The sequence below is a fragment of the Toxorhynchites rutilus genome, chromosome 1 (genome assembly GCF_029784135.1).
Source record: "Toxorhynchites rutilus septentrionalis strain SRP chromosome 1, ASM2978413v1, whole genome shotgun sequence".
NCBI lineage: Eukaryota > Metazoa > Arthropoda > Insecta > Diptera > Culicidae > Toxorhynchites > Toxorhynchites rutilus.
The window spans coordinates 22,901,376-22,918,745 of NC_073744.1; the positions used below are offsets into that span (position 1 = coordinate 22,901,376).

General features: G+C 38.1%; 1 protein-coding gene across 2 annotated transcripts in view; it reads right to left on the reverse strand.

Moving 5' to 3' along the window:
* The window catches only part of LOC129779369 (protein similar), a 355,482-nt gene extending 340,094 nt beyond the window's left edge, over positions 1–15,388 (reverse strand). Inside the window, exon 1 of one of the 2 annotated variants that reach the window (XM_055786797.1) lies at positions 14,388–15,388. In XM_055786797.1, coding sequence (XP_055642772.1) covers positions 14,388–14,437 — 50 coding nt within the window. In that variant the 5' untranslated portion in view covers positions 14,438–15,388. The remainder of the gene's footprint in view (positions 1–14,387) is intronic. The other variant, XM_055786807.1, reaches the window with a different exon arrangement.
* Positions 15,389–17,370: the final 1,982 nt, after the last annotated feature.

The window sequence follows — 17,370 nt, forward strand, 5'->3', positions numbered from 1 at the left end:
CGACCGGCGACGGAGTCAACACAGTGAGTGTAAAGGTGCCTGCGAATTCGCGCCGATTAATAGGCCATCAATATTCATAGGAGGACACACAGCCGATGCATATCGGTTCGAGAGCGATCGAGAACCAACGAACGCGCGGAAGAAAACGTTCCCGGTTCGTGTTCGTGCATACGATGGGGACCATTATCAGTTTCGCGCCGCGGAGTACGTGTCGCTTCTCTCTCTCCCGAAAGGGAAGCTGGGACGCACCAATTGGGGGAAACAATGCATGCATCCGTCGCTAGGTAATGACGCAGACGCGAATTGACCGCAGAGCGTGCGCAAAATGGACCGTACGCGTCCGTTGGTGCGGTTTCCGCGCAGGGTTGGAAATTCCGGAAGATTTGACGCATAGGAGAATGGGATGGGTCCATTTGTTAGCAATTAGGAGTCGATTAATGGTTGTATTGATTGTTTCACTATAGATAATGTTTATAATTTGTGTTGGAAATAGCTTCTCGTGAGCTAAACTTGTGGTTTAATGGCGTCGTGTCATACATTAATTGGAACAAATATGCAAACTGCAAACAAGCTGACGATTATTTCTCAATGGGATTCAGTCAGAAGCCTCGTACTGATCAGTCTATACACTATAACGTATACCACACAGCCACTATAGATCGGATTTTTTTTGCATATGATAACAATAATTCGTGGATGTCTTTTTTCAACTCGTTGTCAAATTATACTTTATTCTTTTTATTTTCAATTCTTATAGTCGACTGTATATTTCAATGAAAAATCAATTCGATTTGTTAGCGTTACAGTTCCTCTGATACACTACCAGTTCGATTTTGGATCTGACCTACATTTCCATGTTTCCAAAATCAAACCATCAGAAGCGACGCGTGACCAACTGAGCTACCTGTTCAATTTCATTTGCAACATTAAAACAACAGTATTGCGATGACAGATTTCAACATTTTTGACGTAGGACTACGTCTAACTGGAAGATATAGGGGGTGAAATGGAAATCTAGGCACTGAACAAGTAGGAAAAAATGCAAGATTTTGAACGCTTATAACTCGAGCATTTCTCAATAAATCGCAAAGGTTTTTGCATCAATTGATAGGAAATATATCTACGCATCTATCATAACGAATAACATTTCATTTTTCTTGAGATAAATAATTGAATAATTGTGAAATATCAAGCATTGTCCAAATGCACTATGTGCCCATTTTTGATTGGTCCATTTTGTGCTCCTCAAATCGTACCGACCAAAACGGGCAACCAGAGCAGCAGCGAAATAGAATGAAGCACGATTGGAGCGGAAAAAGAAAAAAAATGAGGGAAACATTGGTCGCAGTCTCACACATGCGTAATTCTCGAGCTAGCCAGTCAGCTTAAAAATCCCCGCTCCGCTGCCGTAACGATCATTCTTTGTGTGGACACCGACTGGACAACATCGTTGCTGGACGAGCTGGACGGCGAGGGATCGAGTGCCTTTCTCAAGGCAAGAGGGCGGAGGTGGTAGCGCTGGAGTAGAGTAGAGTAGAATTTTCAAAGGGCCTTTCTCAAGGCTAGAGACGAATGAACTGCAAAAGTTTAAAGTCTCTATAATACAATACCTTCCTTCCTTCCGTAACGATCATTCTCATCCAAACCGTACACCACATCGGTTCGCATCACAACACATCAACAAACCAACCCAAGCAACCATGTCTGGACATGGTAAAGGAGGAAAAGTGAAGGGAAAGGCAAAATCCCGCTCGAATCGTGTTGATCTGGAGTTCCCCGCAAGGGTAGCTAGGCCAAGCGCGTTAGTACCAGTGTACCAGTCCACCTAGCCGGCGTTATATAGTTTCGGCCGCCGAAGTGATCGAGTTAGCTGGCAAAGCTGCTCGTGACGATAAGAAAACCCGCATTCGGAACAGAACACATTCGGTTCGGTGGACATCAAGACAACAGGCAGTTGCAGCGAGTGGCGAGTGGCATACGCAATCGCAAAACGGCATCAGGTAGCAGAAGAAAAAAGTTTGTTCTTTATACAAACTGCTTTGGTGGCATATCCAGAACGAGGCGGCATCGAGGGCGTTCGAAATGGTTTTTTTCAAAACCACGAGTACTAACTTTTCTAAATTGGAACCATTCCATAAAACAAGGCGCTTTTCAGGGCCATTAAACCTTCCAAAAAAGAGTTTAGGAAATACAGTTCAATGCTTTCTAAAACAATATCCAAAATAATAATAAAACACAAATTGATTTTTTCATAATTTGTTTGCCAGGATATTATGAGTATGAGAATTTGGCAGTTGTGCTGAGCTTATTGATGGTTGGGGACTTTCCCGATTATTCAATTTTCACCAATTCTTAAATTGCTTCTAGATTGAAAGTACAGTAATTTATATTTAGCTCGACATTTAGCTAATTGGGTGGATCTGTAATGCGACATTTTTGTAAACATAGAGTTCGGGGTCCAAATTATGACCCACATTGAAAGTCGACACTGTACCACTGTCATCGCAAATGTTAAATTACAGGTTAAAATCGCCTCGAATGCGACACTGAGTGTTTCTCTGGCACGTCGCATTGAATGTAATTTACTGAACAACATGTCACAAGCTGGATGTGAAGAAATTTTCCAACTGTGAAAGCTGTGGCGAGTGGCAAACGCAATAGCTAAACAGGAAGGTTTAACCGAACAAGATGGGGATATCGAGTGATAACAAAAACACAACACCAAAGGTTCTTTTCAGAACCATCAACATGTTCATAAAGAGTAAACAGTAAACTAATCCATTTTTCAGTTAGATAGGTAGGTATTCAAGTAGGAGAAGAAAATAAAACAATATATAAAAAATATATATTTAACAAAAGCTGTCCCCTTTGTATAGTCCTACGTCACTCCGGTTATGTCCCCGACATTACCCACCCGTCTTTTTTTTTTGTCAAAATTTATCTATACAGTAAAACCAGGTTTTGTGCGGTTGTATGCGAATTTTTTGTGTGATTTTTTGGTGCGACTTTTTTTGTACGGTATTTGAAAAAAGTCATCGGTAATTTTTTTTTCTTTGTTATGTATTTTATCGCTCTACATAGGGACTGTGTCAGTTCATTCCCATTCTCATGTTTTGGTTTGTTTGTTTTAAGTTGTCAGTAGGAGCTTATTGACAGGACTGCCGTAATTTCGCAAAGTGACGCAAGCGCCAGAGGGAAGAACTTTCAGTACGAGACTTTTTGTAAAATTACATGTATAATCAGCATACGCGTACATTACGAAAATCTTATCAGTACAAAATGTGTACTGTTGATGGAAAAACATTTCCATCGGGTTGATTTTTGAAAAAATGCAGTTTTAGCTAAACTAGCCACCAACGCCAGCTTGTTGTGGAAACAGCAAATTTAAATCGCTGTTTCCACAACCGATTGGCGTGCATCCATCAAAGTATGCAAGAATCTATTTCCAATTATTTTCTACAACATGCCGCCGTTGAGCGAAGCATGAGGAAGCATCACGGAGAAGAATCCACACACTTTTCCAAATTAGTAGCATGCGTCAAGCAGATTAACGTAGTTGAGAACCCGATCGCAATAATTTTGGACAGCACCTTTTTCTTCGTATTCGAAATGCAATTGAAACCATCCGTGTTAAATAAAATAATGCCGTCCGAAATTATCCGATATAAAACAGATACAGTTTACGCGAGGATGTTTTGAGTATTGTTTCAAGATGCGTTTCGATGAAGCATTTAGAATAGTGCAGCTGTTCACCAAATCCGACATTTACCATTCAATCAACACTCAGCTTCAATTTATCCGAAAGAAGAATTGATCAGGCGAGAAAAGTAAACATCGTCAAGAAGCTTTGTCCCTTGATGCCTGAAGAAAAAAGACACTACATATTATCCTAGTAATCAACAATTAAATTGTTAAGTTTGAACTATTTAGTTCTAATCTTTATGTGCTATATGTGAGAACAGCAGGATAATTTTTTCCGTTAAGCTGGGTTTGATTTTATGAATTTAAAGTACATGATCTTATGAGCTACTTAGTACATGATTTGTAGTTCTAAAACAGAATTGCTATTATAAAAGTAGCATTGCATGCGGATGGATTCATTAAAATGTTTTTGATTAAAATATTTGGCATGACGAGCTTTTCGGAAAAGTGTTTTTTTAAAGAAAGAAGGTATGTGACTTGTATTATGCTAAACGTTCATTACGGAAGATGTTGTTATGTGAAATTTGCTGTCCATGCTCGTTCATCCTACGCTATCAGAACAGATAAAAAATCACATCGCATCACAACCAAATTACGTCACATCATAGGGGAAATGGCGCTTGCGCCACATCACAGTGGAATTGGCGCTTGCGCCAAACTGTTTTCAAGATTTTACGGGGTCTTTTTTCCACATTTCTGTAAAACTTCACAGTTGTTTGAAAAGATTTGGTATTCTTTATCGATCTATAACAAAAAACGTAAAATGGCAATTTTGGCGCTTGCGTCACTTTGCGAAATTACGGCAGAGGAGTAAAGAGTTGATTTTATGATCTGCGCAAGTGAGTAGGCCGCTTATGAAAGTTAAAAAAGGAAATCGAATGTTGATCACGAATGAAATCATTAGGATTTGGGTTATTTTCTCAAAGAAACTTTTTTCTGCGGTCTCTATCCACCATATAACGAAAAGTTTTTTTTAATTGTTTGGCGAACACGATTTTTTGTGCGGTTCCTATCACCCGCACAAAAACAGGTTTGCCTGTATAACAAAAGAATCCTACGGTCAACTATGAGCACAAACTTACCAATGATTTCCTCATAAAATAAAGGCATCTGCCTTATGTCATAAAGGCAATCTTTTTCCACAGTCATCATCATAATTCCGAATAACCGTTTCTGGTCAGATCTCGACCGCAAAAAATTCTTGATCCGTCGAACAACAAAAAAAGTTCTTTCAACGGATGCCGTTGTATTAGGTAAGGTCAGTATCATTCTGGCCAGCCGTTTCGGAGAAGGTTTGATGCAGGTTTTGTCCAACGATGATCGGAATAATGACTATGATTTGAAAAGAACCGTCAGCTGATTACAAAGCTTCGCTTCATCGAATTGCGAGTGGTATGAAATAAGCATTTTCAAATTCCCAGTAGGTAATAGGACAACGAAGTCGGCAATTTTTTTCGTGATTCAACAAAGCTACGAATTTGTATTCATCTAGTTCCTTAAACCGTTTTTTCATTTCGTCAATAATTTTGTCTATAATCGATTCATATAAACGACGACAATTGATGACGTTACTGTCATTCATAGTTTCGCCAGATACATCAATTGCATCTTTGAGCGTACTATCGAAATGATAATCTGCTTTGAGCTCCTCTATAGAAGCAAGGCAAGGCTTGACGATACGCACAAATTCTACTACGCTTAATTCCTTTTTTTTTTGCAAAATTTGATGAAGAACATCCGTATGTGAAAAAATATTCGCAAAAATTTTTTAGCAAGAATACAGTGTTGAACTCAAGCATGAATGCGTGAGGATCTCTGGATGTAGTAAAAGTTTCAGCATCAAAGACACTGTCGCCAAGATAAATCTCACCCAAACATTCATTGATAGGTGCATAATTCAAATCATCTATTTTTGCAAACATTTGGTATTTTGGTATCCAGAAATTGCTTCAATGTCTCGCTGCGTTTTGACGAATGCGAGAAAAATGCCGCAAGAGATGAGATCGTGTTGAAAAACCTTGATGTTTTCTTGTTGTTTGTGCACGAGTGAAGCAAAACCAAGTTCAATACGTGTGCGCGACATTGAATATATCCAGTGAATAACCTTTGTTTCACCAATGTTTGCACACCAGACTTATCTCCGGACATTACAGTAGCGCCATCATAGCTCTGGGCCACAATTTTGTCAGCATTAAGACCAAAGTACGCAGCTATTTCATCCATATATCTGGCCGATGCAGCGGAGGTTTTGAAACGTAAGCAGACATACGTGTACAATATGTACCGGGTTCAAGTTATCGAATGAACAAAATCGATAAAAACGCTCGAAAACGAAAGAATACCACCACATCCACAGAAATCATGAATGAATTCGTTCGTTTAATGACATCAGGAATAGAAAGAGAAACAGAAAGGGAAACGATGACAACTACGAACAAACACTGAAGAATGGTGGTGTGTATTTTGTATCGTTTGTGTCGGTTTCGTTCAGCAGAAATATTGAACCGAAAACGTCATTTTTAGGCAATGCGGCGCATTAGTAGTAGTAATCGTTTCATACGTAGTTGACTGTGTTTGCCCTGTGTTTGGATGACGGCGGGTTCAGATGAATGGTTTGAACCCAGTAATCATTACTGCTTATTTCGTGGCGTTGAGGCTGTGTTGCTCGCGGATTGGGGTGTATTCAAATGTAATTATCAGATTATATTCTTCACGGTGGGTTTGAGTTCCACCAAAATAGAAAATATAATAAGGATACTCGGGATAACATGGAAATCACAAAAAAAATACCTTCGATAATTGCTCATTCATGTTACAAATGTGAAATAATATACATTTTATTCTGAGATTGTCTACCTGTCCTATGAACAGTTTGAACAGGCGGACGAGACGCCTCTGCGAGCCATGCTGAAATCGAACAGGTAGTATATTTAATTTTTGAAATCGAAAGATTTTTTTCAAATTTTTTCTTAATTTTTTTGTATATTACTTTTCAAGATCCTAAAATGTTAAAACAGAAAATAAAGAATAAACACAAATTGAAATGCGAAAATTAGTAAGTGGGTAACTTGAAGTGAAAAAATTTGCTAATGAAGAAAATAATAAACTAGAAATCGAAGTTGTAATTTGAAAAAAAATAAATACAAAATTGTAAATAGTCTACATTCGCTTGGTGAAATAAATAAACGGATAAATAAAATTATAATTTGAAGAATGAATAAACGCAAATTGAAATGCGAAAATTGGTAAGAGGATAATTTGATATAAAAAAAAAACTATGACGAAAATAGTAAACTAAAAATCGAATGTGTAATTTGAAAAAAAAAATAAATACAATAAAGCAGATAAAGCAGACAATCAAGAATGAACACAAATTGAAATGCGAAAAGTAGGTTACTTTAAGAAAAAAACATCCACATATAACGAAAATAGTAAACTAAGAATCGAAATTGTAATTTGAAAAAAAAATTTATACAAAATTTAATACAACAAAAAGGTCGGACTCGATTATCCGGGGACTCGATTATCCGGAATTTTAGACTCGATTATCCGGAGTATTTTATTTTTGATTTTCGGAAATTTTGAATAATTTGAATAATAATTCCATATTAAATAGCTAATATGGGTGTCAAATGAAAGGGCTTATCTAGTAGAATTCAGTTAATTATGAAAAATGCAAATCCAAAATGACGGCCACTACAAAATGGCGAATTTCATATTTTTTCAGAAGCCCATCAATATGGGTATCAAATGAAAGAGCTTGACTAGTAGAATACAGTTATTTATGAAAAAAGTAAATCCAAGATGGTGGCCACTATAAAATGGTGGTTTACATATTTTGTCAGAACCCCATCAATATGGTATCAAATGACAGGGCTTCACTAGTAGAATAAAGTTATTTTTGAAAAATGCAAATCTAAGATGGCGGCCACTACAAAATGACGGATTACATATTTTCTCAGAACCCCATCAATAAGGGTATCAAATTAAAGGGCTTGACTAGTAGAATACAGTTATTTATGAAAAATGCAAATCCAAGATGGCGCCCACTACGAAAAGTCGTATTTTATATTTTTCAGAACCCCATCAATATGGGTATCAAATGAAAGGGCTTGACTATCAGAACACAGTTATTTATGAAAAATTCAAATCAAACATGGCCGCCACAACAAGATGGCACCATATATATTTTTTTCACAACCCCGTCAATATGAGTATCAAATGAGAGGGCTTGTCTTGCAGAAAACAGTTATTTATGAAAAATACAAATCTATGATAGCGGCCACTACAAAATGGCGGATTACATATTTTCTCAGATCAATATGGGTATCAAATAAAGGGCTTTACTAGTAGAACACAGTTATTTATGAAAATGCAAATCCAAAATGGTCGCCATCACAAAATGAAGCCATTATTTTCTTCAAAGTTCCATCAATATGGGTATCCAAAGAAAGTGCTCGACTGGTAGAACACAGTAAATCATGACCCACATGATCTACTGTGTTCTACCCATTAATAGAAAATTGACCCCGTTCCTGTTGACTGATTGATCTAAAATTTGGAACATACTTGATTTTTACTGTCATTAGAAAACTGCGTATTCCATGATCTTGAAAAATTAAATTTGGCTACCGCTAAAAAATGGCTGAATGGCTTGACTTGGAGAATAAACTACACTATGAAGAACAAAAATTCGAAATGGTTGCCACCACAAAATGATCGACTAGAATACAGTACATCATCAAAATATTCCGAAGAAAGTTAAGTAAGAAATAAAAATTTTAAAAAAAAATTTTTTTTGAATGGTTTTAATGTAGAGAAGTATACTGATGATACAGATAATTTACTAAAAACTAGAAAATAAAATAATTAAAAAAAAAACTTTTTAAGTTAAACGGTTTAATGGACTAAAAGCTAGAAAATAATTAGACAAGTAGCAGTTAGTAGTTATCACATCCGTTCCTTCATTAATTTAGGACAATGATGAGACTCGTAGGGTATATGATGAAACAACTAACTGTAGATAATGAAAATCCAACGTTTATTTCTAACCTAATTTTCTTCTGAATATTTTCATGATGTACTGTATTCTATTAGTCAAATCATTTCATTTGATACCGGTATTGAGGGATTGCAAAAAATACATAGTCGACCATTTAGTGGCGGTGACCATTTTGAAGTTATGTTGTTTATTCTGTTTTGTATTCTCCAAGTCAAGTCATTCAGCCATTTTTTAGCGACGACCAAACTGGATTTTTCAAGATCATGGAATGCGTAGTTTTATAATGGCAGTAGAATTAAAGGTATCTTTCAAATTTCAAATCAATCAGTCAACAGGAACGGGTTCAATTTTTTTATTAATGTGGGATAACCCTACATTCAAACGTACATACAAACAGTTCAAGATGAATGAAACAATTTAAAAAGTAATTAGTTGTTTGGGGACTGCGGCCAACTTGGAGTTGGATTTTTCATGATCTGTTATGTTCTACTAATCGAGAACTTTCTTTTGATACGCATATCGATGAGGTTTTGACAAAAAATATATACGGCGCCATTTTGTGGTGGCAGCCATTTTGGATTTGCATTTTTCAATAAATTAATGTATTCCACTAGTCAATCCCTTTCATTTGATATACATATTGATGGGTTTCTGAGAAAATATGTGATCCGCCATTTTGTAGCGGTAGCCATCTTTGATTTACATTTTCCATAAATAATTGTGTTCTACTCTGAGAGAGAGGAGCCAGCTGAATGACAGATAGTTTGTTTTCTTCTTATTCTTTTTACGCATTCTCATTAAGAAAATTTCAATCAAGCAAGATGTTGTCATTCATTTATGAGAAAAGTGTGACGTGAACCTTTCTTTGTGAGTACATTTGTGCGTTTTTATCCCCGATTTGATTTTTGACGTAGGACTGCGTCTAACGAAATATATGGGGGGTAAAAAATTTGAACGCTGATCATGTAGGAAATAATAAAATATGTACCAGGTCAGCCCACATCATGGCTTCCAGCAGCATCGGCCCATTCAAACAAGTTTTTTTTTTAATTTTGATAATTTCGATATAGTTGTCCTAAAGAATTAGTGCGATGATTTCTAAAACAATATCCGAAATAAGAAGCAAACTGATTTTTATGATTTGTTTGTCGATGGAGATATTCCTGCCCATCGCTGATGGACCATTCATATAACAATTTTAAATTTGACACGCAGATCGCTAATCAAGGCAATAGTATCACTGAAGATCCAATCGAATTGACCGATAGTGAAGGTGAACCAATTGGTCTTGCCCACAATACTAAAAGGGTCAAGATTCTTTCTCTCCTTTATGTGTGATATAATTTGTATACCATTTCCCATAGACAATATATCTGTCGCTTCCAATCAGTCTACATAAATGTTGCGCTCACTCTGCCCTCCCTCACAACACCCACTTCCCGTTTGTGACATTGATGAGTGAACATTGTTTGTGCGAGTGTCGAACTGGAATGAATTGTCTTTCTCAAGATTCATTGTACCCCTAATAAGTGCTCGAAAGATGTAATCTTACGTTGATCGCACTTGATCGAAGAAATTGCAAGAACAATGTATTTGATCGCAGTATTTGATAAACTCTTTCTGAAAAGAACTGGATTTGATTTGCTGAAAAAAGTGTCTTGTTTTCTCTCGTGTTGTGCTTTATGTGTGGCGATGATAGTTTTTTTCGAAGCTGCTGCTGATTTCTATGGCTTTGGCGTTTCCGGCTTGCATGCAGCATGAAGTATAGAAATGAAAGATGTAGTCCGACGTCAAAATTATTTTCACATAAAATGTCTTGCAAACAAATGTCATGTTGGAATTTTCTACATATTTCAATACTTCCCCCTGGTTCACCGTAACTGGTTCGCGCTGACATAAGGATGATCACAACAAACGCGAGCTGGCTCCTCTCTCTGAGGTTCTACTGGTTGATGGGATTTTGAGAAAATATATACATGATCCGCCATTTTGTAGCGGCCGCCTTCTTGGATTTTCAAGATCATGGAATACGCAATTTTATAATGACACCAGAGATAAAGATGTGTTCCAAATTCCAGATCAATCGGTCAATAGGAAGGGGGTTAAATTTCTATTAATGTGGTACATAGCTACATACAAAGTTACAAAGTCACAAACATACAAACGGATCAACCTAGATAAAACCGTTTAATAAATAAGTGCAAATCATATTTATATTCCGTTTACCAAGAGAAAATTGTTTTTTTTTATGACTTGATTATCCGGAGTGAAAAAAAATCAATACTCCGGATAATCGAGTCCGACCTACACTAGGAATAGAGTAAAAGGTAATTTTAAAAGAAAGATTAGAAGATCAATCAATGAACAGTTCCGCGATTGGATCCTTGAACGTGCGCTTAGTAAAAAAACTAGAAGTGGGTTATATCTTTGATATAACCGCAAGGTGGACGTAGGACTAACGTTGACTTAGCAATCAATAAATAACAAGCATATAAATCTTTCAAATCGTTTCATCTTTCGAATAAAGTGATTATCATACCACTTCGTTAAGCCGGAAAAGAATTATTAACGTTCAAAGGGGGAATCGATTTCTCCTCGGAAATACCCAGCACAAATAGTACCCACTCCCCAAGCCCCGACAATTGGAATCATCGTTGATCCGGAGCAGGATTATTAACGCTTGAGAAGGAATGGATTCCTCCTCGGAATTGCACAGCGAAAATAAGACCCCCCTTCCCAACAATTCCAACTTCCCGAAAGCGACGATCGATTGCAGCATTCGTAAACAAATAATTTTATAACGCTGCTTTTATGAATGTGATTTCTTCGATATGTAATCAAATATCCACTTCGATCATATCCACTATCCCGTATCATACCATATCAAATCCACAGATAATCCGCGTGCAATAGAACCCGCTGCTTGCATCTAATTTGCTATGCCAATTTTCCCTGGCTCCATGGTTTAGAAATCTGTGTTAGGGATTCATTCCGATTAGCAGAAAAGCATGCGAGTACAAAAGTACCCGCAGCTTGCATCTAATTTGCTATCCCAATTTCCCCTGGCTCCATGGTTCTGAAGTGTGTGTTAGGGAAGCATTTAGATTTCCAGAAACGCAAGCAAATACAAAAGTACCCGCAGCTCTCATCTATTTTGCAATGCCGATTTGCCGAAACACAAACGAATACAAAATACCCGCAGCTTGCATCTAATTTGCAATGCCAATTTCCCCTGGCTCCATAATTTCGAAGTCTGTTTTAAGGAAACATTCTAATTTCCAGATACGTTAACGAGTACAAAAGTATCCACTGCTTCCATCTATTTTGCAATGTCGATTTCCACCGGCTCCATGGTTTTGAAGTCTGTGTTAGGGAAACTTCCATCCATTCCAGCGATCCTACTTCAATCTTTGCGCAATTACAACTGAGTGGATTTCCGAGCGGCACTCGCTTATATACCGATTGGTGTGATTTCAGTAACCTGTTTTGAAAGCAATTTTAGGGCTATTGAAACAAATTTTTGGATCAACAAACAACAAGCATATAACGCGTAGACATTTTATCTTTCGAATGAAGTGTTTATTATGCTATTTCGTTCAGTTGTTTAGGAGCTATTAACGCTCAAAATCTCGTTCTCCGGCGTAACGCTTTCGTTTTCGAAAGTTTGAACTTACACCCCAGTATAGAAATGAAAGACGTAGTCCTACGTCAAAAACGTGAATTTTTATAACGAAAGCTAAATTTTGGGCGGAACGAAATTTGCCTGGTCAGCTAGTAAAATCTGAAATCGGAATACTGCTCAAGAAAATTGAAGCGTTCGATCCGGATTGCAATCAATGTAAAAGAATTAGAATATTCCATTCTCTGTTCACTTTCATTTGTGCGCAAATGTGCACAAAGTCATTACCAAGATCAATTTACCAGCTTTGTTATTTATAATCCTGATTATATAATGAATAAATTATCAATCCGATAATCAACCGATTCAAACCTGAGTAGTGATGAGAGGTGAGAACTTCATCATCATTATCATCACAAGGTCACACGTGTAATACATCAATGTTTATGAACAAAAACAACAACACAACGTTTGTTTATTATTGTTTTCGTTCAAAATAGTTCAAATGAATATCCGTTCAGTTGTTCTCACAAGTGAATCGTTCGCGAACGGTATATCCAAATCCAGTTGACACTTGACCAGATAACGACCCGTTTGTAAACAAAAAAAAAATAGTGGGTTATATCTATGATATAACCGCAAGGTTCACGTGGAACTACCTTAGCTTAGCAATCATTCGTTTGTATTGATTAAATTCTTGATTGAATGAAACAGTTTCCAAATTCAATTGAGTTCAATATATTTGCTCTGTGAGTGAAAAAAATGAACAAATGCCGTGTAAAGTCAATTCATTTATTGTGATTGATTGTTCTTCGTTACAAGTAAATTTAATGACGGACCTTTTACGTTTGGTATGATGACTAGAACAAAATATATGTACGGAAGAATTATCAAACGTTTGATGAACCAGCCTAAGGCTGAAAATCTTTCCAATAAAGACAAAAAAAATTATCAAACGATTATTTTATTTTACATTTCCCTCTGAAGTTTACATCCCAAAAGTGTACATACTTCTCGAATCTCGAATTTGCTTGAAACTGGAAAGTTCATTCGCTTCTAGTGACTGCACGATTTTCCCAGGTTCCTAAGTTTAGAAGATCATGTTAGGACAGACATATTCCACTCTGCACAAAGGCAAGCGAGGACAAAAGTACTCGCAGTTTGCATTTATTTGCAGAGCCGATTTCCCCAGAAACCTCGGTTTAGAAGTCTGTGTTAGGGAAACACATTTCAATCGGAACAAAAATACTCCCGATTTGTATGAATTCGCAATGCCGATTTCCCCACGCTTCATGGATTTGAAGTCTGTGTTAGGGAAACACATTCCAGTCGGAACAAAAATACCCCCGACTTGCATGAATTTGAAATACCGATTTCTCCAGGCACCTTGGTTTAGAAATCTCTATTAGGGAACACATTTCGGTGGGAACAAAAGCTCCCCATACTTTCGTGTGTTCTTTTTCTTCTTTTTGGCTTTAAGAGGGTTTAAACTTTTCAGTTCACTCGCCTCTAGGTTCTTTCGTGTGTTTGCAATGCCGATTTCGCTGCTTGGTTTTAAAGACTGTGTTAGGGAACATTTTTCGATGAGAACAAAAGTCCCCCTACTTTCATGTATTTGCAATGCCGATTTCCCCAAGGCTGCTTGGTTTTGATGGCTGTGTTAGGGAAACCGTAAATCGGGCCAATCAAAACGATGCAGTTAGGGCGTTTAGATAACGCCTAATATTTTACAGTTATTCAATTGTGTATCTAATGAAAAACAACATTTTGTTAGTTGCGATAGATGCGTAGAAATATTCCCTATCAAGTGATGCAAACATCTCTCCTGTCCAGTACGAAATGTTCGAGCTATAAGCATTCGAAATCATTCATTTTTTCCTGCATGTTCTGTGTTTAGGTTTTCATTTTACCCTCCATATATTCCGGTTAGACGTAGTCCCACGTCAACAAAGACACAATCGGAGAAATTCTCCCACATCTGGCAGCGCTGCAATGTTCTGTTGCTGCCGCTGCGACAGCCCCACAAGAAACAATAGCAATAATAACGCACTAATCGGTACTCACCTTCGTTTCTCTTTTACAGGCTTCGGTTTAGCGGTGGTCGTTTTCGTCATTTTTGTTTGTTGTCTTCCACCTCTTGCTTCAAAAACTTCACCAATTGACCCTTTGCTTGTCGCTCGGGAAAGTAATCCAAGGCGATAAACAACGACGATCCTTACACTCTCTTTCTCTCTATTCGCTCACACTTGCTCACTCTTTCCCACCGTTTCGGTTTGATAATAAATCTTATCCGGTAATGCTCCAGAAGCAGCTTAACAACAAAAATAATGCACCGATCCGAATCTCGCTTTCCGTCGACCGATTCCAGAGACCCCGCGATGTCACATACCAAGATCTCGCTATATTACGAAACCCGCTGAAATTTCCTTCCACTCGCTACTCGCTACTCTGGTGATTAGTGTTGTACACATAGAAAACGAACACGAGAAAAAAATATATGCTGCTGCTGCACACCAAAGCAATAATAATATTCAACACACGGAGCGATAGCTTCTGGCTTATGCACTCGCGGCTAAAGAGGTCACACTATTGCTTCACACAGACACAGACACACATACGCACTCGCTATTGCTCCAAAGTCTAAATAAACCACCAAAAGATCACTTATCTTCTTCCCACGCACTCGGCCAGGGAGAAAGCTCCAGGGATGCAGAAACTCACGGTCACAAAATCCTGCTGTGCCGTGTTTGTACACACCAGGAATATTACGCAGATATGCGTTGGCTCGCGGGCCAATGGTTCCGAATCGCACTCTCTTTCGAGTAAAATTGCCACTTGGAAACGCTTCACGTGCGCCTCCCTCTATTATAGTCAAAATGCACTCCTTCCGCGTGTCACCGAACACGATTGATATTATTCCCGACGACGCGCGGTACCAATCACGGCCAAATTGTTTGTCTATCAATCACGAAATACACTAATTTGTGCGCACTCGACGACAACGACGACTACTGCCGTGCACCATCCCGTAGTTCAATTCCTTCAAAATACGACTGATCTCGCTGTCAAAACGGCGCAGTGTTGGTAGTTGCAGTAACAACAGCAGCAGCAGCAGGACGGGCTGATGTTTTGGTTTTGCGTTTTTGTTTTGGTTCTGCTATCTGTGTCAAAACACAAAAGCGATACACAGACAATGGCGGACGTTACTGAAGGGGTCGGGCGACTGCCTGTTGCAAAAATTGGAACTAATTACGTGGTGAAAGCGAAGTTTGTTTCTAAAATAGGTTTATTCAAATGATGCGTGGATTTCATTGAGAGTATAGATGGGCAAACCGTTCACGAACGGTACGAAAGAACTAGTTCGCCGAAAAGAGTGAACGAGCGGTCGTTCTTTTTCAAAGAACGGTAGTTCTCCCCACGAACTGATTGCGAGCGAACGGTTAGTGAACGAACTGATTCCATAAGAACGGTTTGCGAGTGAACTGTTTGAGAGTGAACTGTTTGTGAACGAACTGTTTGCGAGTGAACTGTATGGGAAACAACTGATTGAGAGTGAACTGTTTGAGAACGAAGTGTTTGCGGGCGAACTGTTTGCGAACGAACTGGTGCAGCTGAACTGATTTGCGCTGGACGGAATGGATAAATATAACGAGAACGCTTGTAAGGAAACTAAAACGATTTGTCATTCATGAGCAAAATGCATGTAACGCAGGGTTTATTTTGTTAATGTATACTCAATTTTGGGTTGAAAATTAAATAAGATTTTCCTCGTTTTAAAAGCAAAACTATATATTTTCAATTTCATGTATTCTTTCAATTCCGCGTAACAATCATATACTTTCTGATTATCAGAAAAAATCTGGGGGAAGCTGGGGCGATTCATGGATTAGGTAAACATGAAATTTTATAGTGAGGGCTGGAGATGGGCAAACCGTTCATGATCTGATCAAAAGAACTAGTTCACTAAAAAGAGTGAACGAACTGTCGTTCTTTTTTTGCTGGGCAACAGTTCATATGAACTGTATACTCAGTTCAGAACGAACTGTGTACGGTGAACGATGAACTGATAATACCGTTCAGAACGAATTGCGTATGCAGTTCAGAACGAACTGTGTGCGGGGTATAAAGGTGTATAAGGCAAGGCGCAAATTGAGACGCGTATAGCACGAGTATCTTGGCGCGATATAGCGCCTGTTTTTGTGACTAATGAAAACAGATAGAACGGCGCAAATTGGCGAGGAGACGCGAAAAAGTGCAGCGCTCGTGAGAGACGACTCGCATGACGCTGTGGCTGAACCACAGTTTCTCGTGCTTGTCGTGCAGGTTGTGGTGGATGTGTTGGTGAACATATCATATAGCACCGTGTGTCTGGCACTGTATGGTTGTGCAGGTCGGGTATTTGTGTTAGTAAATAAATATATCGCGCAACTCTGTGTGAATCAGACATTGTATGCGAGTGGCACGTTATTTACACCAAACTGCGACTCAATATGCGCTACTCCACGCTACGTTTGTGGTACATATGGTCGTCTTGTGCTAGCTCACGAGCGTTATACGCTTCTCAATTTGCGCTTAGCCTAAGAGGAAAGAAAGCGAACGCGTGATAGATGAATGATGTTGCAAAGTAAATAGTCCTCAAATTAACGAATGGAAACAAACGATAGCCTCATAAAACAACAAAAATTGTTGCTTTCATAAAAAAAAACAGACGGTAGAAACAAAGTAATCACCCACACAAGACAACGCACAGTGCGTTCAATGCATAGGAATGTGGGACAAAAATCACAACAGCCGAATTTAGCCATCGTAACACTTCGGTGTGATCGAAAAGATCTACTGTTTGTATAAATGTCTCATGTTGTTCGAATAATCGCATAAGTGTCTCAAGCGACAACATCTTTGTTCATCTAAAATGAAAAGTTCTTATCATTTCGGATACGCAGGAATAATTTTTTAAGTAACTACTAGTTTAAATTTTGTTGAAGTAGTTGTTTTCAAAGAGCAGAATAATTGGTTGCATAAGTGTCTTATACCATCTGAATAATCT